Source organism: Gekko japonicus, unplaced genomic scaffold (assembly GCF_001447785.1).
Source record: "Gekko japonicus isolate JY-2015 unplaced genomic scaffold, Gekko_japonicus_V1.1 scaffold852, whole genome shotgun sequence".
In the NCBI taxonomy this organism is placed as follows: Eukaryota; Metazoa; Chordata; class Lepidosauria; order Squamata; family Gekkonidae; genus Gekko; species Gekko japonicus.
In genome coordinates this window covers 525,978-551,618 of record NW_015159739.1, presented here as the reverse complement: position 1 = coordinate 551,618, position 25,641 = coordinate 525,978, and the positions used below count along the sequence as shown (strand labels likewise).

General features: G+C 42.7%; 1 protein-coding gene across 1 annotated transcript in view; it reads left to right on the top strand.

The window, feature by feature from the left end:
- Positions 1–2,943: 2,943 nt before the first annotated feature.
- The window catches only part of SHQ1 (SHQ1, H/ACA ribonucleoprotein assembly factor), a 103,676-nt gene continuing 80,978 nt past the window's right edge, over positions 2,944–25,641 (top strand). Inside the window, exons 1-6 of the mRNA XM_015429517.1 lie at positions 2,944–3,086; positions 5,645–5,706; positions 6,604–6,726; positions 8,501–8,634; positions 14,660–14,772; positions 18,354–18,484. Of these exons, the coding sequence (XP_015285003.1) occupies positions 2,944–3,086; positions 5,645–5,706; positions 6,604–6,726; positions 8,501–8,634; positions 14,660–14,772; positions 18,354–18,484 (706 nt within the window). The remainder of the gene's footprint in view (positions 3,087–5,644; positions 5,707–6,603; positions 6,727–8,500; positions 8,635–14,659; positions 14,773–18,353; positions 18,485–25,641) is intronic.

Sequence of the window (25,641 nt, the reverse complement as noted above, 5' to 3'; positions counted from 1 at the left end):
ATTTCTGTCCTTTGCTGGGGTGGTCTTGTTGGGTAAGTGCCCTGGGAGAGGCGGATCTTGTCCCGTCCCTCTTTCCCCTATCTGCTTTCCTCCGAGCAGGAGGCCCTTAAGGGCTGCTGGGCAGGGGACAGAATGCAGGCAGGGCTGAGACATTGGGCAGTCCGTGTCGGGAGGGAAGAGGGGGAAGTGAGTTCGTTCGAGCCTTCTTGGATTTAGTGGGGAGCGGAGGTACCAGCGGTGGCCTTTCGGCTTTCACTCCCCGGAAGCAACAAAGCATCCCTAAAGGAGTCTTGTGGCACTTCAAAGGCTAGGCTGTTGTTTCTGCTGCAGTAAAGGGGAAAGCTGCTACCTCCCCAAACTCTGGAGTTTGTCCCACAGAGATAGTTGCTTACCTCCGCACACTGTGGGATTGAGCCTTTAACAGTACTCTCCCACGACAGTCTCAGACGTCATAGGGGTGTCCTCGAGAGAAGAGCAGCGAGTGATGGGTACAGCTTCCACAGGGAAGAACACCACGAGATAATGCATGTGTAAACGTGTATGTGTGGAGGGGGGCGGGGGTTCCACTTGCTACACACAACTAAATGCATAGGAGTAATTTTGTTCCCAGCACCGAAGAATAGATTCTTTTGAACTATGGTGCTGGAGAAGACTCTTGAGAGTCCCTTGGACTGCAAGAAGATCAAATCAGTCAATCCTAAAAGAAATCAACCCTGACTGTTCCCTGGAAGGCCAGATAATGAAACTGAAGCTCAAATACTTTGGCCACCAAATGAGAAGGGAGCACTCACTGGAGAAGACCCTGATGCTGGGAAAGACTGAAGGTCAAAGAAGACGGGGAGGGCAAAGGATGAGATGGTTAGACAGTGTCATCGATGCAACGAACATGAAATTGAGCCAACTTCAGAGGACGGCGGAAGACAGGAGGGCCTGGCGGGAGCTGGTCCATGGGGTCGCGAAGAGGCGGACTCGACTGTGCGACTGAACAACAACAACAACAAATTTTGTGTAAAGAAGAATTGTATTAGAATTGGGGAAGTAGTGTTGAGATAATTCTGTGTCCAAGAGAAAATTAGCGGGTTATTCCTCCTTATTCTTAGTATATTCATAGATTATTAGCTAGTAAACATAGTTATGTAGTATAGTTAATCTGATGTGTGCACCAATGCACAAGTTCTTTATACTTTATTTTATACTTATACAGTTACAGTATATGTAACTGTATAAAATAATAAAGCTTCTGTCATATTAAGTCTCATAACTGCTTATTTGTTGTTTCTCTGCAAAAGGCCTGCTATGCAGTTTTTACTGAGTATGAAGCCAACTGCTTGAAACGATTCTTTCACAACTGATATCTTTTAAATATATCATTAAATGTTCCTTTTCTTTTACATTTAAAGGTTCTGGTGTGGTAGTTCTGTTTTGGGAGCTGTCTTGTACAGCCTGAAAAGTGGGGATATAAAGTAAGTATGCAAGTAATGACAAGCTTGCTGCATGACCCAAAGCAGGCTTTTTTAAATAAAACGAGCAAAATGGGTGTGTGCAGATTTTTACATGAGTACAAATTTCACTTGTTATGATGCTTATAAATTATATTGCAGTTTCATTTTAAAATTAGATTTCAATGCTGGTACCGTTGTTTAGAATATCACTTACAAATGCCATGAAGTCTTGATGTGTTTTTCAACAAATGTTGGTATGAAGTGCCAAATGGAATGTAGATCTTTGATCATATGGCTTGTGTTCAATTGTAGGCAAGTACGTATTTACAACTGTACCACTTCAGGCATTGAAAACAGATCAGCCAATATCATAATGCCCCTATATAAATCAATGATGTGACCTCATTTGGAATACTGTGTACAGTTCTGGTCACCACACCTCAAAAAGGATATTATAGCATTGGAGAAAGTGCAGAAAAGGGCAATTAGAATGATAAAAGGGTTGGAACACTTTCTCTATGAAGAAAGGTTAAAGCACTTGGGGCTCTTTAGCTTGGAGAAATGACGGCTGAGGGGTGACATGATTGAGGTTTATAAGATTATGCATGGGATAGAGCAGGTAGAGAAAGAGGTACTTTTCTCCCTTTCTCATAATACAAGAACTCGTGGGCACTCCGTGAAATTGCTGAGCGGTCGGGTTAGAACAGATAAAAGGAAGTACTTCTTAACCCAAAGAGTGATTAACACATGGAATTCACTGCCACAGGAGGTGGTGGCAGCTACAAGCATGGACAGCTTCAAGAGGGAATTAGATAAGCATATGGAGCAGAAGTCCATCGGTGGCTATTAGCCACAAGGTATAGATAGGAACTCCGGGACAAATGATGCTCTGTTAATTCTTGGTGCTTGGGGGGGGGGGGGGCAATGGGGGGGGGGCTCCTTGTGTCCTTAATAGTGCCCTGTTAATTTTTTGTGCTTGGGGGGGGGGGGGTCAATAGTGGGAGGGCTCCTAGTGTCCTGACCCCAGTGCTAGACCTCCTGATAGCACCTGGTAATTTTGGCCACTGTGTGACAGCATGTTGGACTGGATGGGCCATTGGCCTGATCCAAGATTGGCTTCTCTTATGTTCTTGTGTTATTAAACTCCATATAGGTATTTTAAGGTTCTTCTGAAGCTGCTGTACATTTTGAGATAGAACATCCATTTTTAAATTTTCTTTCATCCACTGCACAAAATCAAAATGGCCCTTCCCCAGATGTCTGCCTTCAATTTTCAGCACCACCAATTTAAATTTGCTCTTCTTGATGAAGTATGGCATCCAGTAATTAATCAACTAGAGGTTGCTGTACTAAGAATGGGAAAATCCACAGATGTTACTGAAGTGTTCTAGTGTTGTTCATATTTTTTTATATACTTAAATGGTAATCATTTTCTGTCTCTTCCTCTTCCCTTCTCCAATGATTTTGCAGGGAGCTTGGCTGTCTTCTGACAGTATTCATCATGATAACTCCAGCTTTTGAACTGAGTCAGGATCCAGACTTCCTTACAATAACAATCAAAGTACCTTATGCACGAGTTTCAGAGTTTGAAGTCTATTTTGAAGGGAAGGAGTTCAAATTTTACGCTAAACCTTACTTTCTCAGGTAAGTAATGTATTTCTCTGTTCAACTGAGTTTAATTTTTTTTGCTCTCTCTACCTGATTACTCCATCAGGCAGTTGTGAGGATAAAATGGAGATGGGGAGAGCTGCATGAGTTTTTCTGCATTCCATTGAGGAAGGATGGAATAAAAATGAGATGGATAGGGAAGTTTGTTTGTTCAGGTCTATGGCAATTCCTAGCATGATAGATTCAAAGCCCTTCGTTTAATCTAGTCTTCTACACATGATGTTACACATGCTGATTTCAACGTACATGGAGAGGGAGTAGGAACAAGCATGGTAGCCATGCCTATGTGCAGTCAGTCACCAGCTTGTCAGTGCAGTGTCCCTGTGAATGAGAATATTGGTTTTTCAAATGCCCCTAGTCCTTCGGGGAGAGTCTCCCTGTAAGCTTGTGACTGTGCATAAACAAAGAGTAGCGCTGGTGTACTTGAGTCTGTTCTCATTCTGTGCATGTAACATCATGTGTAGAGGACTACTACGTACTTCCTATGGGAATCTGCTTACGAGGCGCAGGGTGGAAGAATGTATTCTGCATGGGTACTGTGTAATTATAAAGTATTTGCATAGAACTTTTTGAATGGTGAAAATGATTGATATATATTTTCACTAATTCCATATATGATGTAGTGTTAGTATTGACCTATTATGCATGGTAGAATGAAAGAGAATGGCTTGCCTAAGGCAACTTAGCAATTGTCGATCTACTGATTTAGATGGGTGCTTAGGATGGCACTGTTAATGATTTTACGACTTTAAGTTGAGTTCTGAATTGGGATCTCCAGGCTTTTACTCTTAGCCACCATACTGCGTAAGAGTATAAGTCTATATGGCAAGGGTTCCCAACCTTTTGGAGCCTGGGGGCACCTTTGGAATTCTGAGGCAGGGTGGCAGGCACCACTACAAAATAGCTGCTGCAGGAGGCAGAGCCAAGCACACACAGAGACAGTAGACCAAAGGGGGAAGATACAGACACACAAACAAACACAGAGAAAGACCCAAGATGAAAAGCCCCTTTATTTGTATGAAAGCAGCCAGTAACTGATCTGCCTTCAGAATCACTTCCCTGCTTTCCTGAAGCACGTGGTGGTACAACATTGGGGAACCTTGGTGTACAGAGTAGAATTTGGTATTCTGAGATGCTCCATGTTCTTTATTTTAATGCAAGTTTTAGTCTTTGTGCTTGTAATATAAACCTCTCTACAAACTGGAGGACAGGTGTTTTTGTTCTTTTTCCAATTAACCTTTTACCTAGAGATCTCAAATTTCAGGAAACTTTGAGGGTATGTTATAAAAAAAAACACCCATATGTCCCCTTCTCCATTTTTCTGCTCGAGGGAAAAAAATGCAAATTGCTGAAAAATTAGAATATTTGCAATACTTAGTTTTTTGTCAAACCTAAACTTATTTTGCTGCTCTGGAGCCAGTTTGGTATAGTGGTTAGGAGCTCAGATTTTAATCTGGGAAAACCGGGTTTGATTCTCCACTCCTTCACATGCAGCTGCTGGTGTGACCTTGGGTCAGCTGCAAGTTCTTTTAGAGCTGTTGTCCAGAAGCAGTTCTTGAAAGAGCTCTCTCAGCCCCACCTACCTCATATGATGTCTGTTGTGGGGAGGAGGAAAGGAGATTGTAAGCAGCCCTGAGATTCCTTCGGGTAGTGAAGGGCAAGGTGTAAATCAAATCTCTTTAACAGCATAAAATGCACAATATATTACTTCAGATACTCTTCAGTATATTTCTGAAATTTGGAGAAGCAAGTTTGTACATTCAGTTTGTACAAGCAAAAATGCAAATATGCCCAGTGTTTGAGAGAGAAAGAGCTGCTGCATCCTTTGTCACCTTAGCATATATATTTTAGTTTTGTTATTAGAGAAATAGAAAAATTAAAATTAAAAAATTAGAAACGAAATTTTTGTAATAAACAAAGAAGATAAGTTGTTTGGACAGAAACAAATTACAAGAGGCCATCGGGATATTTGGAGATGTCAAGTTAAATTTTATAACATTGAAAACACTGAACTCTAATTTAGTATATTCATCATACCATCTTGATTTTTCTAAATGCATAAATTAATTGTAGGCAATTAGTTGCATTTAAATAAAACATTTTTAAAATTAAGTTGCATGCTTCTACAATAGAGACAGGAATTGGCATTCATTACTGCTTGCATAAAATTTTTCATAGTACACATTTTGAATAAGAAGGATGTTGTTTTAAAGCACCGCATGCAAAATAGAAAATATTTTGTAATTTTTTTCCTGCAGCACTCCCCCAAATTTCCTGTTTTTCAGCTGGAAATACTGAAACGAATCCTCAGGACATATCCCCCCCCCCCTTTTCTATTTTTCTGGGGCGTTTTCCCAGGGGTTTGATTTGTCTACTCTCATAACCTCTCTCAAATTGCAGAGTTTGCAATTCGGGCTTACTTCATGCTGTGGAGTGTATGTATTCTGTTTTGTTGATGCCTGAGAGCTGTCCACTGATCTGTCCATTACTTTTTATAAATGTGTTTGACTAGTGGACTTTCAATTTGTACACAGACTGGCTCTTCCTGGAGGAATTGTAGAAGATGGCAGAGAAAAAGCATCCTATGATGACAAAGGTTTGTCATGCTTTTTAAAATCTATTTAAGATTTTACAAAATAACATCCAAATGAGAATCATATTCTAGTAATAAAATAAAGGGAGGAATAACAGGGAATAGAAATAGGATCGCCTTGTTTATGTAATAAATCTTGGATTTACTGATATAATGGTGAAACCAAATGGCAACAAAACAACCACTTCTCCCTGTAATGAGGTAACTTGAATGATTAGTCCATAAACTCCAGGAATGGATACGAAACACTAAGAGAAATCCATTTCTATTGGCCCTTTCCCCATACAAATCTAATAGGTGAGTTGGTTCTTGAAATTGTTCCCAGGTTCTAGCATGCATTTAAATAATGATTATAACATTTCAGATCTTGCAGAGATGCTATTAATGTAGTCGTTAAGAGTGCGGACTCTAATCTGGGAGAACCGGGTTTGATTCCCCACTCCTCCATGTGCAGCTGCTGATGTGACCCTGGGTCAGTCACAAGTTCTCTCAGAGCTGTTCTCTCAAGAGCAGTCCTTGAAAGAGCCCTCTCAGCCCCACCTACCTCACAGATTGTCTGTTGTGGGGAGGGGAAGGAGATTGTAAGCCGCTTTGAGACTCCAAGTGAAGGGCGGGGTATAAATCCAATCTCTTCTTCTTCTTCTGTTCTACAGATATGACTCTAGGTGTAGCCATACTAACTTGTTCACCTTCCCCCATGTTGCCTCCAAGCAAGTGATGTTCAGAGGTGCATCACTGCTATTTTAGGGGCAAAGAAGAGCAATTGAAATTGAGCTTTTGTAGATCCAGTAAATTGTTTAGAAAATGCTGGAGTAGAAGCTTGAATCACTTCTGTATCCTATTTTATGGGTTTCTGTAACTGGAGAGAATTATTTTTTAATTTATCCATTCTGTTTTAAGGGATATTTACAATCAGACTTCCCAAGGAGACTCCTGGAGCATACTTTGAAGGATTAGACATGTTGACAGCTCTGTTAGCACCAAAGAAATCCAGATCAGCAAAACCTTTAATCCAAGAGATAGGTTTGTATGCTAATAGGTTTTTCTTGTCTATTCATAAAGCATGTGCTTTTGTATGTAAGAGGTCTTTATTGTCCAGTTTGTTGTAATATAATTGATCATGCCATAATTCTAACTGTACACTCTTAACTATTTAGCAGTGGTTGCTGAAATTCTCTCTCTGGTCAAGTTCTGGAACATCATCCGTCTTCAGAGCTTGAAAACCTGCAAAATTCTTACCACACTAAAAAGGGTATAAAGTAGGCATTGCATTTGGAATGCATCTGTCTTAAAGGAACAGATGGCTTTCTGCTTGCCCATTTATTTATTTGTGCATTGACACAGATAATCACTGCATGTAGTAGAAAGGAAACTGATCTCTGTCAGCTGCTGCTACCACCTCTCACTGTTCTGCTCTAAGTGCACAGTGCATTCCATGTAGGCCTTGTATAGGCCTCATAGAGTGGGCCACTTGCATGGAAGTGCCAACCCTGTGACTTCAGGCTTCCCATGTGGAAACTTTCCCTGAGCAGTGATCAGCTCCGCCTTCCTCTGTAGCCTTTCTCCCATGTACTCCACAGTCAGTTGAGTAGCAACAGATTTTTTTCCCCCAGCTCTCCTGATGGATAGTAAAAGAAGTATGTGAGAAAATACATACTTATTTGATGAATTTCTGGAGCTGATGAAGCATTAGTTATGTACCTGGAAGTGTAGGAAATTGAAGAGGCTTGTCATGACCATTACTGTTTTGTTTTACTTTGCCGAAGTACTATATAGTAATGCTGTATCCTTAATATATATGGATATATATGAAGAATGGGAGAGAGTTTCTTTAAATATTAAAATTGTGTTTATCATAGGAAGAACAACAGTTACACTTTCTCAGCAACTACATGTTAGTGTTATTTCTTTTGTTATTTCAGCAACATTAGCACTACACAAATGGCTGACATTCCTACATCCATTTGTTGGGTACTACATTAGCAGTGAGTTCAAATCATACAGTGGCAGACTGCACCATCTTGAGGTGTACCGATTAAATGGTTTAGCGCTTTCTGCATGTGGACTCCAATGTAAATGTGGTTTCCTGCACTGGATCTTTAGGTAGTCCTCAGAGTGGGCTGAACCAGAACAATCTGGATCCCCAGCTGTGTATTTTGTTTTACATCTACAGAGGGCTCTGGAAAGAAACCTAACATTTAAGACATACTACAGACTTGAGCTAAGAATCCACTAAACAAAAACAAAAAAAGAGAGAGATGGAGAAATTGTAGATCAGGAGTGTCGAACTCATTTGTTATGAGGGCCGGATCTGACATAAATGAGACCTTGTTGGGCCGGGCCATGTGTGTCATAAAATGTAATGCCAGGTAGCGGCGATATAAACTTTATAAAGGACACAAACACAAAGGTGTTTTTTTTTACTTAAAATAAAAGCATGATTAAAACATTAGCACTCTTGCAATATTTTGTTTATTTTACAGTGTCTGATAACTGACACCTCTTGCTCTGAGTTATTACATCAAAATGTCTGTGCTGTTGCAATCTTGAGTATGCTGTTCTGGTGTGTATCTGTAAGCTGCAAACCTACAATGACACAGCAGCAGCAAAACTGGAAGAAGCAGAAGACCGCCAGTTCTACTGCGGGCCTGATACAAACCCTCCAGGGGCCTGATCCGGTCCCCAGGCTGCGTGTTTGACACACCTTGTTGTAGAAGGTTCATGATGGAAAAATCAGTCATTTCTTTTTTTTATATTTTTGCTGATACCCAAATTTCAGATGCTGGAAATGGTGAAGGGGAACAAGAAGAAGAAGAGTTTGATTGGGAAATTGAACAAACTCCATATGAGGAGAGCAGAGAGGACCACTTAAGTTCATCCTGTGGCTATGGATTTGGAAATCAGAAATCAGAAGTTTTTAGACGTCTTCAGGTGTGTGCTTTTGTTATGTGAAACAGTTTGATACTTCTGATTTTGTAATAGGCATACTTGTGTTCTTACTTGAGAAACTGCATCCAGGGCAATCAGGAGAAAGAGACTGGAAGGACAAAATTCCTGGGTCCAAGACAGCTGGAGGGCCCCTGAAGCTGTTGTCATGCTGCAGTCAAAATGCATCTGATTTATTTTACTTCTGATGCAGTTCTGTGCAGGAGCCACTAGGGGTGCAGGGAAGGTGAAACACAGTAAACAGCAGTAGCTCTGCTTTCAGCTGGCCATGCCTTTCTGCAAAGTTTACTCCAAGGAGACAAACACTTGCATGTCCTGCTAAACCCATCAACCAAAATCAGCAGCACTGTAGCATGGCAAGCACTGTACCAGTCTGTTTCCCTCTTCCTTTCCTTCCACACAACTCCATAGTTTGTCTGCTCAGCCAGATCTTCCCTGTTAGGTGTTGTAGAAAATAACACATCCTTTCATCTTTCCTTAATTTCTTTTCCTCTTTTGCATACTTTTCTTCATTTTGCTGTCTTTCTTTCATAATAATGCCTTTATTTCGTGCCCCCCCTAATGGGATGGGGAGAGTTAATATTTCCCTATGATGGTTCAAAGTAGTAAATGATGGTTCAAAATAGTAAAAAGATGCTTCTCCCCCTTGCATGGTAATGGGATGTTAATTGGTCTTAATGGTTACACACGTGGAACAGAAGTTAGAACTCCTCCTCCTCTGCCAATAAGATTTACTTATATTTTACACACTATTGTTGTAGTGGTGGGACATCTAATATCCCTTGGTAAATGCTGTTTTGCTCATGTGGACATTAAACTTCATGTTAGACATAAAGCTTCATGTTATGTGACAACTGACATAATCTTTTTAGAAAATATGTCAGCAAAATCAATCGCAGTGATCCCAGTACTTGTCATCCAGCACCACCATATAATCTGTTTCACCTGCTTTTGTACTAGGTAAAGTAAACTTAAAAAGATTTCTTAGTTTCAAATGGGTAGCTGTGTTGGTCTGAAGCAACAGAACAAAGTTTGAATCTAGTGACATTTTGAAGACCAACAAGGTTTAATTCTGGGTATAAGCTTTTGTGTGCATGCACACTCCTTCAGATATCTGAAGGGGAGTGTGCACACACACAAAAGCTTATACACAGAATTAAACTTTGTTGGTCTCAAAGGTGACACTGGACTCAAACTGTGTTCTAGATTTCTTAGTGATTTACTTACTAAAGGCTTATTTGATATGTTATTTTTTTGTGAACTACAACTAGTTCATTGGATCTCTCTTATATTGGTACATTTATATGTGTGTACAAATATAATTTTACAAAATTGGACAAGTGGTTTGGATAAGGGTCATAAGGGGGGGGAGGCAGGTGGAATCTTCGTCTAGGGACCCATGGTGGCTCTCAGCAGCTCTAATTGTATACTGTAGCAGTAACCTCCGTGGCAAATAACTTTGGAACCATTCATAGTGCGAAGGAGTTTATCATGAATGTTGGAAATATCACTGCAGTGTGATACAAGCCCTAGACAAACTATGTTATAGATGGCTGCCACAAATAAATGTGTGATGCCTGTAAAACATAGCTTCTTCTTATCTTTTCTTTTTTTTAAAAAAATAGCATTGATAGCATTTTGGGACTTGTCTGTTTGAAATAGCCTGTAGAACTTAAGCTTTCAGTTGTAAGGGAAAATCTTCTGTGGCCAAGACTTTGTGTCTGGATTATGAATGGCTTTGTTGTATTAGTTATGTGCTACTTGTCCAGAAACTTGCTCCCTATGGTTTATATTCTCGAATAAATAATACATGAAGATGTAATTCTGTTGGTGGGAGGGGATAATTGTTAGTTTATCTATTTGTTATTAAAAATATCTATTATAAAGAAAAGCAGAAATACAGTAAAAAAAATGAAGTGAGTTTCATATGGCAAGTTGGGGTTATGGGGGGGGGAGGCTTACTAAGGATCGGTTATTTAGTGATGTGGCCACAAATAAAACTCAAACTGCTGTTCCATGTGTGAAGCAGCTCGTGTTCTATTGTGATATGGTTGTGCAAGAAATCCTGTGCCACAAAATGAAGAAGCTGGATGCAGTAGATAGTCAACACAAATACGCTACAACAGTGGCCAATTCTTCATTCTCATTTGAGGAGGGGAGGACGTCTTGATGCTTGGGTACTCCTTCTCCCATGATCCCTGAAGGCAGGGTGTTTGGTCATTCTTTCTGTCTCTGAGGCTAGGGAGTACCCCTCCTTCTTGAGTTCTTTTCCTGCCTCCTCTGCAAGCACAGAACTCTCCCGGTGCCTTTTGGCTTTTTCTCTGGTATAGTTTCTTTTCCTCGTGTCCCTTTAATCCCCCCCCCCGTTAGTCTGTCTCTATTCTTCTGTGCAATTGTTCTCCACCCCCCATCCTTTGCTTTAGTGGCCTGCTGCCTGAAATCCTGCAGCGATGTAGTTTGCATCTTGAGTGGCAGAGGTCGAGATTGCCATGGTGCTAGGGTTGCCAGGTCCCCTCATCAATCTGGCAGGGGGATTTGACGGGCGTTCCAGGGGTGGGCGGGGACACCCCAAGCCGTGGCCACCCTTCTCCCTCCCTGCTAAAAGATTTAAAGGGCTTCAGCTGATCGGCTGTTGCTGGCTGCAGCTCCACTGGCAAAAAGACCCTTTAAAGCGTCTTTTTGCCCGTGGGGTGCGGGCCGGCGACAGCCCTTCTTCCTCCCTGCTAAAAGATTTAAAGGGTCCTCCAGCTGGTTGGCGGGCCACGTGCTCCCCGCCGATCAGCTGAAGCCCTTTAAATCTTTTAGCCAGGAGGGAGGGGGTGGCCACAGCTTGGGGATGGGGCTTCCCCTGCCGGCCAGCTGGCCAGGGGCGGATTAGAGCCCCCAGGAGTGGGTGAACCCCCACCCAGACCTGGGGGCTGGCAGCCCTACATGATGACCTGTTACAAGACTTCTGAAGCCAAGGCAGAGGAGAAAACCAGGTGCTTGCAGTGACGCTATAGAGTGACAGGCAGGAACTGTGGCCTACACTCTAGTTGACTGTAAGGAAAATTTTGGTGCCAGAAACCTTGTACCTTGCTGCAGCCATGACCAGTGGCCTGCATCCACTTCCATTTCTGCTGCAGAAATGGAAGCAAACTTTCCAGGTGGTGGTTAGTGAGCAGAGCAATCCTGCTTACCTGGGCTTATCAGAATGGGGTGGAGGTGCCTTTGGCGCTTTAGTGGGGCTTCAGGTATGGCTGACCAACTTCTTTAACAACACAATGGTCGAAGAAGAAGAGATTGGATTTATATCTCGCCCTTCACTCAGCGTCTCAGAGTGAGAGTGATATTCCTTTCCCTTCCCCTCCCCACAACAGACACCCTGTGAGGAAGGTGGGGCTGAGAGAGCTCTTTCCAGAACTGCCCTTTCAAGGACAGTTCTTGTCAGGACTATAGCTTGCCCAAGGTCATCCAGCAGCTGCAACTGGAGGAGTGGGGAATCAAACCTGGTTCTCCCAGATCAGAGTCTGTGCACTTAACTGCTACACCAAGCTGGCAGAAAGAGATGCAGCTCTTTTTCAGATGCTCCCTTACCTCATCCCATTCCTGCTAAAATGGAAGCCACCTGGGGGACCCTGGGTTCCTTTGTGGATCAGAGTCAAACAGCTTGAAAGCCCTCATGGCCGTTTAACGTAACACAAAGAATGTTGTCCACTTCGTCTACTAAGGGCTTGTCATCCAGATCTTCTCATTTTGGGGAGGAGGCTTCCAGTACCATTTGAGAAACGGAGTCTGATTTGGACAGGAAGGAAGGGGAACTTTGGATGAACACCCTTCTCAACAGACCCCCCCCCCCATTCTGTAGCCATTTTTCTCAGTGTATAGGGCCTTAAGGACAAATGTGTTCCATGTGACCCAAACCTTAGGCTGTACCTTCCCCTCTAGCTTTTTCATCAAGAAAGGGTCAAAGAAGACTGGACTTAGCACAGTGTTTCTACATTGGCCACACAAAGAAACTACTCTTCTACTACTCCCCGCAACTCACCCCCCCCCCTTCGGTTTGATGTCTTCTCAAGGATCTGGTCCAGGATGCCATTTTGGCCAGTCTGGCCTCAGATGTGGCCTTAAGGAAGGGAAAGCTCATCAAAAGACTCTACAGACAAAAAAGGCAACTTTGCTTGCAGGGCCCACAAAGCAGTGGCTTACTCTGTTAGAGCCTTAGCTGCCACCTCTCTCATAGCAAGAGCTTCTATCATATGGCTTCACAAACTCTTCAGGGAAACTCCTGATTTATCTAAAAATTATAGGCTGCCTTTTCAGGCTTGAGTGATCCCTGCCTTTCATGGTGGATACCAATTCTGACTCTCTGGAATTTTCTTTGAAGGCTGAGGCTTCTACTGTGGAGGCAAGAGAAGCTTGTGGCTAAAAAACTGAACTGTGAACACTACTTCAAAAGTCAGTGTACCCACATGTTATTTCCTGGGGGTAAGCTTTTCAGTGATACCTGGGATGACATACAAAGATCAAGGATAAAAAGGTCATGCTCTCTTCCTTCAAAAAGGGACAGATCAAGAAGGGGTTCAATCGTCAGCACTCCAGATTCTGTACATACTACAGAAGATCTGCCTGGTCTAAGCCAAAGATCCCCTTCAGACCCAGTTCTCAGTCCACGTCAGTCAAAATTTGAGCAACATGAACAACAAGTCATGTCAACAGCTCCATTGGTGCTAGGCTTCTGCCTTTCTGGGACAGATTCCAACAATTTTGGCAAACCTGGACCTCACTAAGCACGGATTCCTGGGTACAACATACCATCAATCAGATTTATGACATCAAGTTTGCTTATCCCTCACATGACCAGCTTATGCAGTCCCCTTGCTCCAACAGTCCCAGAAAACTACATTACACTCAAGAGGTCATATGTCATCTTCTAGGTACACCGTCATAGAGCCTGTTCCCTTGCATCAGTGGCACTCAGGACTCTTGGAGTAATCATTCAAGCACTGACAAAATCACCTTTTGAGCCACTTCAAGAAGTGTCCCTGAAGTTCTCTTTCTTAGGGTTCTGTTCCTTACTTCCAGTACATCTGCCAGATGCATGTCAGAGTTGGGAGTGCTGTCTACAGCATCAAGGTTCTGCATCTTTCAAAAAGATGTGGTGGTTTTCCAGCAAGACCTTTCATTCATACCAAGTGTGAATTCTGCTTTCCACAGGTCGGTCTGTTTGCCCTAATCCATCCCACTTCAAAGAAAAGAATTGGCACACCTTGGATATCTGTAGGGCCATGTGTATCTATATACAGTGTATGGCTTCTGTCAGGCAGGCAGTCTCCCTTTTTGTAGCTTGTGATCCAGTGGCTAAGGGCAGCAAGGGGTCTGAAGCACCTTTCAACAGGTGGTTCAAGGCGTGCATCATCCTGTTGTATTCTCAGGAATTCATACCTCTGGGAAGGGATTACAGCCGATTTAAGCAGTTGCACAGGCACCACTCCTACAATGCGAGCCCCGCTCACAGCCAAGTCTACTGGCTGTGGGAGGGGGAGCTGCTCAGATGGGGCAGAACTCACTAATGAGGGGGCATGCCCCTGAAATGCCCCCACCTTAGCTACGTGCCTGGATGGGAGATCTCCAGAGAATACCAAGGTCGTGTCATGGAGGCAGGCAATGGCAAACCACCTCTGAACATCTCTTGCCTTGAAAACCCCACGGGGTCACCATAAGTCAGCTGTGACTCAATGGCAAAAAAAGAAATGCTGTATTACCAAGCAAGGAAGTCTTGTGATGTGGCAGATTGCTATGCAAAGGTTGAAAGTCCATTCTTAGCATCATGAGATATTTAATTGCAGTGGCTCTTAACTAGTTAATTGACATGCTTCCAGCCCTCATCCTTCTTGGGGACTACCTTGGCATCCCAGTGGGGTTACAGTATGTTTGAATAAGCCTTTTCCGATGTCTGTATAAAGCTTTAACCATGGCATTTTTTCCTTAGTAGCTTGTGGGTTACTTCTTTTGGTGTTTCCCTTTCTAGGAAGAACTTAGTGAAGTTATTGACATTAAGAATCCAGATATAACCCCCACAGATGAACGCAGGAAGAAAAGGCTAGCGGCAGAAGCTGCCAAATTTGATCCTGATCACTACCTGTAAGTATTAATCTGGAAAATAGATGCCTTTATAATGTTTGCTGCACTGTCATGTTGCCATTTCAGTAGGAGATGGATCTAAAATTTCCATTTTTGGAAAAAGCATAGTTTCCTCTGATGCTGTTACATCAAACCTCAAGAATATGTTTAGTCTGGCACCTTTGTAACAGCCACAGATGATTGCTCCTGATTTGGTCTAGATATAATTATGATACTAGATTAGTTCTGCAGGTTGGCTGGTGTCAAAGCAGGGTGCATGCTGACTGCTCAGAATGTTGCTTCACAGCTGGTTTCTTCAGATGTTTGAGGAAACCCGTAATGTTTTGAATGGGGCTATTGTTACTTGGGATCCTCTAGAGCAATCAGGGCAATTGACCCACACTGGTGTATGTAAAAGGGAATGAGCCCGTAAAGGTATGCCTCCTTGGGAACTAATTAGGCACCTTTCTAGCTTTACTGAGATTCATTCCAAGACATTTAACCCTTCATCTTTTTAAAGGATAGGTATAGTACTCCAGTTCCAATTCCAATAACCTTTATTGGCATAACAATATAGTAGTACTTGCTTTGTCCCTTTACCAAAATGTGTTAAAAAGGATCTGTGGGTTAATATGTGCCCAGAGAACATCTCTGATCATCAGAGCAGGGATTGTTGACAGTTCCTCCATTCGGGTCAGTGGGAACTACTACTGCTCTGGGCTTTCTGAGTGGTTGCTCCTGTTTCATGGAACAGGCTTCCTGAGGATGTGATAAAGATGGCCAGTATTGAAGAGATTTCAGATGCTGTGTAAAGCAGAGCTTATGTATGTGCTTTTGGTGTCTTGTGAATGGAGGTTAGTTATGATGTCCAGTTCACATTATCTGTATTGTATTTTTTTGAAATCAGATTTTGATTGATTTTAATGATGCAAGCTGTGTCAAGTCCTGCTGATCAGGACAGAAGTGGGTTATAAATATTGTAAATAAATAATCTCTACAAATGTTGAAAAATTAATTGCCCACTAAATGCAAGCATGTTTATGTTCTTCCTAGTGTGTTTATCGCTAAAATGGTTACTCCACTAAACATTTTCTTATAATATTTTTATCTGTTTGCTAATATTGTTCTTGACAAACCATTTGTTTTTAGTTTAAAATATACTAATAAATTTATACTTAGTTCTTATACTTCCCTTTTTTGAGTAGGCAGTCCTCTAGTGCTAGGCACTTTCTGGTCATGCAAGATGGGTATTTTGCATAAATGGAAAATGCATACTTGTGGATGAACATGTTCTGTTGTGGAGGAATATGCAGGAGCCAAGCCTTACAATACACTCCTAAGGACACTTTCCTGGGAAACTGAATAGACCTTTTTAGGATTGCTCTCTGGGTTTCTTACATATTCATCAAGAGGTAGATCTTGACTTCCATGCCTTCAAGACTCCTAGACAAGACTCCTATATTAGAGAGATACACAAGAGTGATGTCTAATCACTTGGTTGTGTCAAGTGAAGTCTTATGTCATAACTATGTGACTGTACATTCATTGCCATATCGGGGTTGCTTTATGTGATTGTATTCTGTAATTTACAATGCATTTTTGAGGTGATGATTCAAAAAAAGAAACACTCTATACATCTCCTTACTCCCAGTTGCCCCAAGAGCTCTATTTTTTAATTCATTCTTGGTGAATTATTCTTTCTGGTAGGCTGTATATTTTCTGTTCTCAATAGGTACAAATTAGTATTCTTTTACTTTATGCTGCCTCTCCTCTACCAACCCCCGAGCTTTCAATAGGCTGCTATTGCATTCAGCCATACAAAAGCTAGACATTGTCTGGAAATAATAAAGATGTACAACATAGCCAAAGGATTGACATGGAGATGGCTTAGCGCTTGAAGAAATTATGGCTTCTTACTGTTTTAATGAGCATAAATATTTCAGTTGTAGTGGAAGACTTCCCAAGGTATCAGTGATACATACTTTTCCAGTTTAGAGCATATGGAACAATTTTAAGAAGAAACATGCTTAATGTATTTTAGGGCATTTTCTCATGTTAGAATTTTAGAAACGTTTCCTGCAGTTAACTTCAGGGTCTGAAAACGTTGGAATGCTGAGTTTGGTGTTGAATGGTTGCCTCTGGAGCATTGAAGTGGCTTAGGATGCTTACCTCACTATCTGGACTGTACTGGACTGTACTTACCATTCTGTTTGCAGCAGAGATCTGACCTGTAGGTTGTAACTCTACTCATTAGTGGACTCAGGCATGCCAACTAATATTGATGTTAGTTCTATAATACTGCTGCTCAAGATTCATGAATGAATGAGCTTCTAAGGGTATGAAAGGAAAGGAGACATAACCTTTCCTTTAGGCCTCCATGTGTATCATGGTATTATATACGTATTCAGTAAAATCAAAACAAGGTGGTGATCAGGTAGAAGTTGTAGTGATAGGTTTTTCTCACTTCCTACACCACTGACTGCTGCATGTTGGTAGTGCTTTACAGCTTTGGTGGACTGACTTCACAATCTTAAATGGTCTCTTCTCTTTCCTAGAATCTGTGTGACCTAAAGATACATGCTTAAAGGAATTTGATTATGCACTCTTGTAAACCATGTAGGCTTGGATCCTGTGAATGACTTCCATATACACTAGATAGTCTCTACTGTGGAGCGTTCTTCTTCTGCTACAACATCCACTTGTGCTAGGGCCCAGTGAGCTCTATGGCAGAGACTATCTAGTGCATATGAAACTGGTGCATAGGATCCCAACTCTATTTAGGGATTATTTTGCAATAGTCTCAGCTTCTCACAGGAGCTAGGTGGTACGTTAAATTTGACTGAACTGCAGTTCATTGTCTGCCCATGCAAAGACTTTGTGAGGGAAAGGCATTCTTCTGAAGATGAGTAGGTAGGGAATGCTACAGACTGTAGCTTTCAAGAGGTTAGTTCAGCTTTGCACATAAGCTTTCCACAAACGTTACTGTCAATTAAAATGTTGACCTCTGTGCACATACATGTGTGCATCATTTGTGTCCTAAATAAAGGGGAGAAGTTTCTGTTTTAGAAGAGTCACTTAGCTGAAGTTGTTTGCTACTAGCAGGTAGTTATTTATAAGCCTGTGGTCACTGCTCTGTAGCAGAATGTTCAAAGTCCACTTCTTGTCATCCTTGCTTAAAATGTGGGAAGAATCTTGGGTCGTTATGCTGGGAAAGACCTGCCTGAGAGACCTTGGAGAAGGGTTGCTAGTCAGGTGGACTAATGTTATGACCCTAAATGGCACTTACACATAAAGGTTCACAAGGTTACACAAGTTTGCCTTTGTCTTTGTAGTTGAGCTGAATAAACAGCTAGCAGAAGTGTGATGCCAGTCACAGTTAACCCTGTGTAGATAGAGGAACCATAAAGGACCCCTCCTTTTTTCACAGTTCTGTGCTCAAGTCTGCTGAGTTGGAGCTGGTACGTGTATATGGAGGGCATGCATCTTGAGAAGCGCAACGACTTGGCATTTACTGACAAGCTTCCAATGAATGACAGCGTTGACGATGTCCCATCCGTGGTATGAAACTATAATGGATGAATCTTTTTATCTTTCCCCCCTAGTGCTGACTTCTTTGAAGATGAAGCTGTTCGCCATCTATTGAAGTACAAGCCGTGGTGGGTTAAAGCATATGCTAAAAAGATGGATTCTCAGAAACACAGTCCTCCAGATGAATTTAATCAAACTGCAGTTGGTAGGATTATGCTTTTGATTCTTGTTTTGCTGCTGTTTTAAGCTGCTTGCTGATGAGCAGACTTCTTTGTGCGAGTCCTGTCACTTGTTTGCTGTCCTTTGGGGAAAACAGCAAATGTGCAAGCAGCCTTTTGTGTCTCTTTTGAAGGAAGATGGCTCGAGCAGTTCCTTATGCATTAATTTCACTCCTACTTCAGATTCATTTTGGTATCTAAAACTGTTGATTGCCCCAACAGCCTTCACTTCAAGAGAGGCAATTGCAGTGCAATCACCGCTTGGTGGTCTGTGATGCTGTCAGCCATAAAACACTTATTGACTGCCTGTTTACATGGATGTTGATGATGGTGCATTCCAGTAGTTCCGTTCCATCTTGAAGATGTGGTTCCAGAAGACGGAACTGGTGGAGAGCTTGTCAGATCCTTGGCACTTGTGTTTTAAAACCTCTTTGGTGTCCCCTGTTGTCTTTTATGGTACTTTATAGTTACTGTGTATCACTGGTACAAATAACTTGGCAGCTTTGGAGTGAAGGGTCTCTAATATGCAAATGACTTCTAGTTTCTTTTATGCTGTCTAAGATGAAGCAGTGGATATTCTAAGTAGACTGGATAAGACCCAGTAAATTGAAGATAAGCCTACCATTAATGGAGTGGATCCTAGCACTTCACCATGCAACAGTTGAAGCCTTCTTTCCACTTAAGTGGCTCTTTCTTTAATAAAAGAGTAACTCAAGATGGAGGAAGGCTGGAGCCACACCAAAGCAGAAGCAAAGCAAATAAATGGCAGCTTTTTTAAAAAAAAATATGGATGGTCTAAAATATTTTTTGGCTACCTACTTGAACTTAAGTCATCTCTTTACAGGAACAATTGCCTGGTACTTACTAAGCACAATTTTAAAGGCAGTTGTGCATAGTAAGTACCAGGCAAATTCGTCCTCTAAGAAATGCCCAAAGTTCAAGTAGGTGGCCACAAAGCCTCTAAGACTGTCCATGATTGCTTAGAGTAAGCAGGCCTCACTCTTGTCCTTGCTAACAGTTCATAATGAAATAAAAGAGGAAGCAGCTCCTATTCAGTGACATTCTTGGCCTCATGGAATAGTTGGCAATATTTAACAGTGTTCAGATTATAGGTCATTCGACTGATGGGTTGACTCTGTTACCTATGAGCTAATCACATTAGAGTATTGCGATATACTTTACAAGGCATGGCTTTTGAAAGCCTATTGGAAGTGTCAGCTGGCTGATGAACTGAGTGTAGCAGTGAAGCTGTTGAGTGGAATAACTTATTGGGAACACATCACACCAGTTCTGAAAGAACATCACTGGCTTCCAGGTTCAGTTCAAACTGGACAAAAAAAATGCTGGCTCTTATCTTTAAAATCTTTAAATGGTATGGAATCAGGGTACCCGGAGAACTGCTTGTTTATTTATTTGATTTATACTGTGCCTTTTGAGCTATTAAAATAGAACCCCGCCAACTTACAATACAAATTGAAAAACAAAATAATAGTTTTATCGTACAAAATTCAGTCTGTAAAAACAACATTGTATTAATAACTTCACCTGAAGCCCTGTTCTGTTCCATCAGTAAAGTGGGCAACTACTAGAGCAGGCCTTGATTAATTTTCTTCATCTCTGCCATCACAAAAATTTAGGCACCAGACTCATATTTTTAGCCTTCAGCATTTTGCTTTGTAATGACAATGTTTTCTTACTATTGATACCACAAAACCCACTACTAAACTCTTTCAGTTTCTTGTAATTTTATTCAGACTATAATATGGCAAAAGCCTTGTAGTGTGTAAATAAATATTGGGGGGCACCTTGGCTGTTGTCATAACAAAAACCTCATAATGAAATCACTGCTGAAAATACAAGATGTTGCACTGAAATTTCTAGGTGCCATGGCAACTTGGCGCCTGGGTCTTGTCAAGCACTGCAGTAGGTTAACACAAACAACTGGCTTTGTTGTTTGTGTTAATCTCGCCATAGAGCAGTCTGTTCATATCTATTTGCCTGGCGCAGAAGGCACTGGCTGGGGCAGATTTTCCGTGCTTTCTCTTTCAGCAACCAGAGAGATGATTTCTGTGGTTGTAAGATGCACGTGGGATAAACAGTCATGCAGGTCTGGGACTGCTGTGGAGGGGGAAGGTAAAAAAATCCCACCCTTCCTTTTCCCATTAGCAGAGCTGCTGTTGTGGAAGAGGGAGGGGAGGATGCAATTTGGTGCCCTGTCCCTCTTCACCAATATTGGCTGGTCTGAGTTTGCTGTTATGAATCATGAAATTAAAAACAATTTCCCTTTGACAATGAAAATACCCTCTAATCCTGCTAGAAATTTTTGCAATAAGAGGAATTATTTAAAGCTGTGCTGTTTAAAGACCTTTGAGGACAACACTAACTTTTATTTGTAAGCAATTTATATTTTATTCACATTGCCATTGCAATAATTGGAAAGCAGCAATATTTCATAGTGAGAAAACTCCATTTTATGTAAGAAGACGTGTGCGTTCAGGAATGTTAAGTCTATATAGCAAGACTTGGCTGTCATGCGTGGGTCCACTAGAAGAAGAACTGGTTTTTATAACCCCACTTCCCTCTACCCTGAGGACTCTCAAAGTGGCTTATTATGACCGTCTTCCCTTCCTCTTCTCACAGCAGTCACCTTGTGAGGTAGATAGTGCTGAGAGAGTTCTGAGAGAACTGTGACTGGCCCAAGGTCGCTCAGTAGGCCTCATATGGAGGAGTGGGGAATCAAACCTGGCTCTCCAGATTAGAGTTGGCCGCTCTTAACCACTACACCATGTTAGCCAAATTGCCTTAAATCGTTATTTAATATGGGGAGTTAATGATCTTAAATCAGGCAATAGGCGACTGCGGGGGCAAGCATCGGTGTATACAGGGGTTGCGTTTCCTCCAGACACACCAAATAGATGCTGAGACTGACGTCAGTATAAAATGGGTTGTTTACTGAAGATATTTCAAGCATACAATAACGCAAGCACACACAATTACACAGCATCTAGGAAATATACACAGCATCTAGGAAATATAGATAGAAGAGAATAGCACATTTGTACTAGCAGGATGTTTCGATGATGGGAGATACTCTACCTGTCCGTAGTTGGATGGAGCGAATCTCAGGAAAATGAGGGGGCTATGGGATGCTGGGGAAAGGGTTGTGTCCTGAGCCAGCAGGCACACGATGAGACTCTGGCTGTGCAACCAAGAGTCAGAGGCTTCGGGTAGGAAGGGGTCAGGTAAGGGAGCAAGAGTGCAAGTAGGCAAGAGAGAGAAAGAGCGGGTGTTGGGCCCTTTTATTGGGAGGTCGAGGGGTGGGCTCAGCTTGGCCATCTCTCTTGGCACACCTCCTGTTAGTCCGTCCCCAAAAATATGCTGACTGGTGCTGGGGTCGAAGGTCTACAGGAGTGGGCAATGTTGAATCTAATGGGGAACTAGTTTGAACAATGGCACCTGATGGGATTATGTCTTGTGCTGGCCAGAGCCATTGTTCTCTTGTTTTATGTCTGTAGTTTGGACTGGATGATGTATTAGGTGGGGACAAACATGTTGCCTTCATGTGAGGAGAGGGGACTCTTCATGGAGTTTGGGTCCCCTGTCTTCTGGCCTGGCATGGCAGCAGCCTGGCTTCTTAGTGCTTTACATGGCTAGGGAACTGGTCCATCTTACTGCAGGAGAGTGGGTTGGTGGCATGCAGGGATCATAGGCACAGCATTTCACAGGGAGGCTTTCTTCTTCAGGACGTGTGTTTATAGCTGGCATGACTTGGTGCCACCTTGTAATTCAGTCCCTCTTGCACATAACTAGCACACTTCAGGCCCTCATAGGTATGAGTTCATAGGCACACACTAGGTGCCTCGTAGGGCAACAACCATGCTGGCTCTCAGAGTATTTCTCTTTGTGTCAGTGATACGTGGTGGTCTGGACAGTAGTACTAGTTTGTGGGATGTATGTGCCCTCAGGAAGGAGTGTCTTGTGGCAGTCCTGTTCAAGGGCTACGGACAGTCATTAAATTGATGCTTTATATGGTGGGGGACAAATGAGCTCCGCATTCCTATAAACTGCAAATGGGAGCTTTTACACGTCTCCATATTTCCATTGGTGCAATTCATTATCTCCTTTTGATCTTTTTCCGACACCGAGTTTTGTTCTCTCAGAGCCTGTGTGTCCCCTCCTCCTTGAGTGCGTATACACCACATGAATGAGCAGCTGCTTCAGTGGCAATTGACTAGCTGTCAGTATTTTATAGCATTTGGTAATAAATGCCAAGCGCATCCTGAGCAAACTGCATGGCAGCAAGTCCCGCTGATTTCTGTAAAACATAATTCCACATGATGGGGTGTCAGGCTGCGATCCAAAGAACTATTACTATGAAATGAGTTATGTTGACTGCAGCAGGAGTTTCAAAACTGGAGTAACATTAGGGTGTTGGCATTTGAGCTGAATGCAGATGGTGACCTCCCCCATCCCCTTGGATATTTAATTAGTGATGCACCATGGTTGACAGCCTTCCTAAATTTCCTAAAAACAGTATGGCAGCAAAAGTAGTAATGTGTAAAAGTGAATGATATTGACAAGCATCTAAATTATATCTACACAAACATGCACCAGCCAGTTGTCTCTGATTGGATCCTCGGCATTATCCTTTCCCATGTACCTCTTAATGAACCTTTTTTCATCTACGATGTTTTTTCCTGTATTATCCTTCTGTGTATGACCGATGGCTACCACCATTTTATCACTTAAATCTGCAGATGTTTGAATTCTCTTGTTTGACTCCATTAAAGTGTTAGGTTATTTGCTGTACCTAAACAGTAGATACCAAGGTGATGCTGGGAAAGTAAAGGCTTGTTTCCTTGTCTGTGGGTGGGTCTCACTGTCCACTGAGGAGACCGCTATGGAAGTTGGCCACAAGGGGCCAGATCAAGAGGACAGCTCATCAGAGTATACTGGATTCCATCTCTGCCAGACTACATCAGAGTCACCAGAGGAAGGCAAAGCAGAAGTCTAAAAGTAAAGAAGTCCCTGGCTGCTACTTTCATATAGATGGCAGCGCCTTATTTATTTAATATTTTTTTTTTAAAAAAAACCAAAACATATTTTGAGGTTTTTGTTCTGCCCTCCCCAAGGTGAGCTCAGGGCAAGTCACAAGAAACTGAGTCCAAGGCTCATCGCAATAACATCACATTAAAATAATTAAAACGATAAAATTCACACAGGTAGGGACAGTTTCCTATAAATCTTTTAGGACCACAAGGTGGAATCAAATGGGCCCTTTCAATGAATTGGGAACTAGAGCAGGGAGGCCAAATAAGATATTGGTGCAGAAAGGTATCTTAGATTAAAGTGCTTATATGTCTACAGTAAGGAGCTGCGGTGGCTCAAGTGGTTAAGACGCTGAACTGCAGGCTGTGGAAGGTCAGTAGTTCAGCAGTTCAAGACCCGAGTTGCCGCATGACGGAGTGAGCTCCCGTCTCTAGTTCCAGCTCCTGCCAACCTAGCAGTTCGAAAGCAAGAAATTGCAAGTAGATAAATAGGTACCACTTCGGTGGGAAGGTAACAGCGTTCCATGCACCTTGGTGTTTAGTCATGCTGACCACATGACCACGGAAATGTCTTTGGACAGCGCTGGCTCTTCGGCTTGGAAACGGAGATGAGCACCACAACCCTAGCGTCGGATTCGACTGGCTTTCGAGCAAGGGAACCTTTACCTTTACTTATGTCTACAGTATCTAATGCTGCTTATTGTCTTCCTACTGTCCTCATATTGTATATTTTGAGTAGGTAAAAATTTGTCTCGAAGTATTTCACTTATTCCAAAAGAGAAGATATTTTACAGGAGTTTCTTGGGCTTCCCTAAATTTGTGATTTTTCCATTGGGGAAAAAAAGGGCCATGGAAGGAAGTAGTGGTGAAGGAGAAGAAGTGATGTGTTTCTTGAGGGGGTTTTTTCTCCCTGCCCCCCAGCCTTCACACTCCTGTGTTAAGGCATTGCTACCATGTGTAAAGAACACTGACATTTACATTGTGAAACTAATAAATGAAATGTATTAAGGGGAATAAATTAAATGTACTAGGGGGAATAATACAAATATCTGGGATGGACACTTAGTCCTACCTCAAGTGGTCAAAATAATATCACTCAAGTATGTATACTAAATACTAAAATATTAGAAGTCTGCTACAATGGTAGTCATTTCAAGCCATCTAAAAAGTTTGTTAAGTTACTCTGATCACTGGTGGTGGCAAAGGCCAAAAACAGGGAGCTGAGGAAAGAATGCAAAAGTACTAAACTGGTTTCTTGAAGGCCCAAAAGGGGATCCAAGCTTCTAGAAATAAGTAATCCAAAAGAAGAAAGGAAACAGGGCCATATCACAATGCAGTCCAAATGGTAAACTGTGGTGTAGAGCAGCTTCTGGCCCTGATTACAGGTCAGGTGGCAGAGCTTCTAAGTAAAACATTTTCTTTCTCTTGTTGGGGGGACTGGAGGGGATATTGGTGGAGCCTTGTAGTAATCTGAGTGGAGAAGGAAACAGTTCCATCTATATATCTAATTCTGAAGTCGCCCCCTGGTGTGCGGATACCTAAATCCGCGCACGGGGGCACCTGGGGGGGGGGAGAGAGTTTTGTGCACACTTGGGGCGGTCCCCAGGTGTGCACAAAAATTTTAAAACTTTAAAAAACTATTGGGGGGATACTTAAATCCCCCCAAAAGTCACAGAGTGTCCCCTGCGCATGCGCAGGGAACGCTCTGTGAACTGCCTCGCCGCTGCCGCCACAGAGAGAGGGAGGGCAGGACAAGGCTTGGCTGGCACGCATGCGTGCAGGGAGACCGGCGAGTCCTGGCAGCGGAGACCGGAGCCGGTGGTGGTGGTCGAACCAGAGCCGGTGGGGAGAGGGCGGGACGGGAGGGCAGCAAAAGGCTTGGCTGCCTGGCGGGCGGGCGGGGACCGGCGAGGCCCAGCGGCTACAAGCCACTCAGGCCTCGCTTCGTAGCGGCGGCGGGGGGGGACAGGCGAGGCCCGGCGGCTGCAAGCTGCTCGGGCCTCGCTTTGGAGCGGGGGGGGGAGCAGGCGAGGCACGGCCTCACCTTGGAGCCAGGGAATGGAGTGGAGGAGACGGGGGAGCCGGGGGGAGAGGAG